The sequence below is a fragment of the Echinops telfairi genome, unplaced genomic scaffold, assembly GCF_000313985.2.
Source record: "Echinops telfairi isolate 266 unplaced genomic scaffold, ASM31398v2 ScPeMD7_7469;HRSCAF=8507_0, whole genome shotgun sequence".
Classification (NCBI taxonomy): domain Eukaryota; kingdom Metazoa; phylum Chordata; class Mammalia; order Afrosoricida; family Tenrecidae; genus Echinops; species Echinops telfairi.
In genome coordinates, this window is record NW_022111372.1 from 70,750,188 (window position 1) to 70,755,229 (window position 5,042).

The 5,042-nt window shown below is 46.5% G+C and overlaps 2 protein-coding genes across 2 annotated transcripts in view; both read right to left on the reverse strand.

Annotated features, from left to right (window-relative positions):
- Window positions 1–1,403, reverse strand: part of TTC1 (tetratricopeptide repeat domain 1) — a 39,330-nt gene extending 37,927 nt beyond the window's left edge. The window contains exons 1-2 of the mRNA XM_045284858.1: window positions 1,311–1,403; window positions 1–328 (exon numbers count right to left, since the gene is read on the reverse strand). The exon at window positions 1–328 is cut by the window's left edge and continues 8 nt beyond it. Coding sequence (XP_045140793.1) covers window positions 1–293 — 293 coding nt within the window. The 5' untranslated portion in view covers window positions 294–328; window positions 1,311–1,403. The remainder of the gene's footprint in view (window positions 329–1,310) is intronic.
- Window positions 1,404–1,522: 119 nt separating this feature from the next.
- The window catches only part of ADRA1B (adrenoceptor alpha 1B), a 168,570-nt gene continuing 165,050 nt past the window's right edge, over window positions 1,523–5,042 (reverse strand). Inside the window, exon 5 of the mRNA XM_045284701.1 lies at window positions 1,523–1,644. Within this exon, the coding sequence (XP_045140636.1) occupies window positions 1,523–1,644 (122 nt within the window). The remainder of the gene's footprint in view (window positions 1,645–5,042) is intronic.

Below are 5,042 nucleotides of genomic sequence, written 5' to 3' on the forward strand. Positions count from 1 at the left end.
AAGTACTCTTCATCTAGTTCGGAGGAATTCACATCACCATCAGATTTGCCTTCAACCTTATCTGTTCCTGGCTCCCCCTTGTCAAAAGAGTCGCTGCAATCATGAAAGCACTCCTCTTCTCCCGGCTCCTCCAGGGCCTGGGCGGGCACATCCGGGAGCACTTTGCTCTGGGAATGCCCATCTTTGAGGTGAGAAATGGGAGGGCTAACATCTTCGGATTCATGGGGATCTGTAATCTTTAAGCCATTCATCAGCTCTTCTGGAGCCCCAGAGTTCTCAGATTTCTCCCCCATGCTGGATTCAGTGGGGGGGAGGTGAAGCTGAAGTTCTGGAAAGAAGATGACATGCTATTTATACACAACAACAACAAAATTCCCTTTTTGCTACGGGTTACAGCTAAGCAAATCTTTTGTGATTACAATCTGCGCGAAGACCTCAAACACAGCCTTGTTTCCGGCCATTGGAGTTCATTACTTGGGGGTGGGGGGGGGAAATTATAATCCCATAAATAATGCCAAACACCATTTTAATTGGCATCCATTGCCTGGACAAATTTAGCATCTCAACCTTACAGCACCTCAAATTTACAAGCAAGAAGCAAGGCTATTTTCAAATTTCACTGCTTATGGGGCAGGAAAAGAATAGGCACATGTTAAAACACTGGCAAGAAAGAAATGAAATAGCTTTACGCTTTATTTCGTATGAATAACTCAGTCGTCAATAAGAAATACGAACTCTCTTTTCCGGTGGAGCTCAAAGTCGAGTACTTGCCCAAATCAACTTAATGCATGTAGCAGAGTCCGGTGAGGTTACCAGCAGAAGCGAAGCTCTGGCGTAGTTTTAACAAGGATTTTCGAGAGGGTCAGAATGAGACTGTGTAAGTGGTTCTCGGATAACGAAACACTCAGGATATTTCAGGAAATACATAAACCAGACTCAATCTACCACGGACATGCTGAATGAACTGGTGTAGTGTCCGTCCACGGCATATGATTCCCCCCCACCCAAAGCTTCTCAAGTGATTTTAATGGACAGACTGTTGAGAACGATCGCTCTAAAAGCTGAGTCAGTCCATTAGCCGTACCACCCCCACCTCTCCGGTCGCAACCACATCACACCCATGACTTGCGCTGCGACATGAGCCGAAATTAGCCGTAGGGCGTCCCAAGAAACACTAAAACAGCAAGATCGCACGGAGACGTTCGCTCGCTACTGTATCGTGTCCCTTCCTGCTTCCGATTCCATTAGAAGGAGGCAGCAGTCCAGGCCCCTAGGCCTGGGGAGGTGCCACCCCGAGCCTCACGACCTACCGTCTTCTCGCCGCGTCCCTGGCCGGCAAACTGCAGACCCAGGAGACCCCTCACCTGCGCCGCGAGCCTCACCTTCCCAGGCTCGGAGTCCCTTCCTTCCGCCCAGCGGAGAGCATTTCCGCCGGCGCCGGCCAATGGCGTAGCCTTACTGAAGCATTCTGGGAAGTGTAGTGAAAACCCTCGGTGGGGGGAACAGGGTCGCCTGTGTGACGTCACTGTACGGCCTGGGTGATGAGCCGCGATTGCAGCTTACTTTTGGCGCCGGGTTTCTCAAAGCACAGACTCGGAAGCAGACGCACGTCGCGGCCATCGCGTGTGCCGACGCGCAGCGATCCTGGCGGGCAGCAGAACGGTCCTGGAGCTCCGGGACGGACGGTAGCTGTTGACGGGACCCGCAGGCCCCGTCCCTCTCCCGCAGAGCGGCTGGTGCTTTCGAACTGCCGACCTTGCAGCTCGCAGCCCAACGCGTAACCGCTGGGCCGCCAGGTTCCTTTCTCAAAGCACAGAGAGAGAAAAAAGAAAGTGAAAACATGTCCCTAAGGTAGCTTCTTTACCTTTTCCGCTCCAACCTCTCTCAGGTAGAGGAAACCCGAAGCAGAAACATGGTCCAAAAGTTTCACTTCTAGTTATTCTCAGTGTGCCTTGGGTCCCTTGTTTATAATAATTTTAAATTTTCGATTTTTTAATATTCTGTCATAAATGTTCAGTGAAGTGTCACAACTGATGTGTCACGTGACGACGGGAGACCGGGGAATCCAGCTCCTGTAGACATTTGCACAATAGACTCTTCTCCAGATTATGTTGGAGCTTAAACTCTGAGCACTAGGTTTGTGAAAGCTACAGTTTACAGGGAGCGCATTAAATCCATTTTAACTCTCCACAGAGATTCAACCTCCTGTGAGTTCTCCCTAGCCATTGACCAGCAATTTTAAAAGCTCTGCCCTAGTCCTGTAAAAACCTACAGCTTTCTACTCCCGTACAGATTTACAGCTTCAGGAACCCGGGGAAGTTGTTTATTGACTCGGCAAAGGCACTCAACTGTGTGGATCAAAGGAACTGTGGATCGCATTGAGATTCCAGAACACTCCATCGTGCTCCTGGCTGAACCTGTACAAGATGAGTGGGCCTGCATTCAGACAGAAGAAGGGGACATTGCTTGGTTTAGAATCAGGAAAGATAGGCGTCAGAGTTGTATCCTTTCGCCATGTTCAATTTGTATGCTGAACAAATAATCCAAGGAACTGGACTATATGAAGAAGAATGTGGTATCAAGGTTGGAGGAAGACATAAACACCTGCTATATACAGATGACACCACAGAATGAAACACCTCCCGGTCCTGCACCAGCCTCACAATTGTCTTTACATCCGAGCTCATTGTTGCAACCACTGTGTCAATCCATCTTGTCGAGGGTCTTCCTCTTTGCCCTCTACACTGCTCCCCAAACCCAAACCCAAATTCACTGCCATTGAGTCAATCCTGACTCACAGCGACCCTATAGGACAGGGCAGAACGCCCCCCATGGGTCACATGTGGAGTTATTCTGTCCTGTCCTATAGGGTCCCCATGAGTTAAAATGGACTTGATGGCAGTGAGTTTTAGAGGATAGAGTAGATGGCCTCTGTGCGTTTCTCAGGCTGTAAATCTCTACGGAAGCAGAAATCCTCATCTTTCTCACTCGAGGTGGCTGGTGGTTTCAAACTGCTGACCTTTTGGTGATCAGCATAATCCACTATGCCCTTCAAGACAGGTAACCAGCCATGTCAGCAGAGCATTAGAGAGAGTCCCTTAGTTTATAGGACTCACTGCAACAATAACTGGAAGGGTCTATTCCAGGAAGGGTATCAAACATTAAAGAAACATTTATGTATAAACCAAGCTATGACAAAGGGTGGCCACCCCAAGACTGTGGAAATGGGGTCATTGGACTTTGGGTGGGACCTCTGGTTTAGTGGGTGTCTAATGAAAGGGGACCCAGAATCACCATATATTTAATACCTTATCTCATTGCTCCCTTGCATTAATATGACAGGTTTTATTCTGATAGGCAAGGATCTGCCCTTGTAAATACTAATACAGGAAAATTTCCCTTAGCACCAGTCTCCATACTCAGTGTAAACAGAGCTCAATCAATTAAGAAATCAATCTGTACAAAGCAACAGTTCATGGATTGTAGCTCTCAGTTGGACTATACTTGAATAAACTCATATCAACAGTATCTTCAATTCTATGTCATTGGAAAAAATATTGTTATCAATGCAATCGCCTTATTGACAATGTTTCTCTTTTTTGTTTCTTTGGTTTTTTGTTTTTCTGCCTTTTGTTTTTTTTTGTTTGTTTTGTTTTATTGTGGCGGTTGTTTATGTGGGTTTTTGTTTTGTCATAATATGACCACCAAAGTAAACCAGTCATTCATAATTTTGGGACAAGTGGATGGATTCTGGTCTCCCACATACTTCTAGCCCCAATCCAAGAACAGTTAGTTCTTATAACATGGCCCTGCTCACTGAGGGTGCTACAGCAAAGTGTGGTAAAGAAAACAGATGGTGTCCAGCTATCAATTGGAATAGTGTCTGGGTCTTAAAGGCTTGTATTCACATAAGCAACCATCTAAGTGAGGCATCGAGTTACACAGAAGATGCAAACCAGTCTGTGTGTTCCAAAGACGACAATAACAAAATTCAAATATGATGAAGGGAACAGTATCAGAGCTTAAATTGTGAACCCCCAATTTGTAGAAGGCTATGGAGGACAGTGGGACCCTAAAATCCACCTGCAGTGTATCTAGTCAGAGTAAGTCTCTGGCAGATCCCCTTTAGCCACAGGGACGGGACTTGAACAGTTTCACTATGGGAAACAGAAGGATTTCTCTCAAGCTGTCTCCCCGAAATATATGCCAGACTTAGCTGCTTGAGAATGACTATACTCTTGGAGGTCATCTGGAGTAAATCAGGGGTCATTCTCCCTAAGAACTATCAGCCATCTAGACCAAGCAGACACCACTGTTTATCCCACAACAAGTAGGGCCCACTCCCTTCTGATAAGGATAGTAGTTGTCTGTTTCCTTATAGGAGACACCAGGGAGGTAAAACCCATCCAAGGATGACCAAGGTTAGGCTGCCGTCATGAATCTAGGGTCCGCCCATCTTGTCACATGTATACCCCTTCCTACAGTGTGTATACCTATTGTACTGCCCCTTCCTGTGACATGTGATTACCTGTAATCATGTCCCCCTAAAGAGATATAACGCTTGGTTAGCAATAAAGAAGGAGCTCTCCCCGGTTCTCGGGCGCTGGAGGCTATCTCCTGCTCTCCCGGCCGGGTTCCCCCAGCGAAGACCACCAAGCGGGCCTGAGGTGAGCATGCTACCATGAATTGTGTCTGACTCTCGTATTTGACTCTCTCTTCTATCTCTCATGCTCTCTATGACTTTACTACAATTTTTACTTATTATCTCTGTACAATTGCGCCTATTGTGATAATTTGTGGGGCACCCCTCTCCTTCTCCCCACATTTTACCGTTCAACAGAGACTACTGTACACTTGACTACAGTGCATTGACCATGGTATAATATGATACTCGGTCAGTTGACCTCCCTCTTGACTCAACCTGAATTTGCTCTACACTCAAGTTTCTCGCTTGTTCCATGACAGACATTTCTTCTCTAGCTTTAAAAATACTGATGGTGGTTTTTCTTTCTTACTCTTTATTTGTATTTTAATTTTTATTA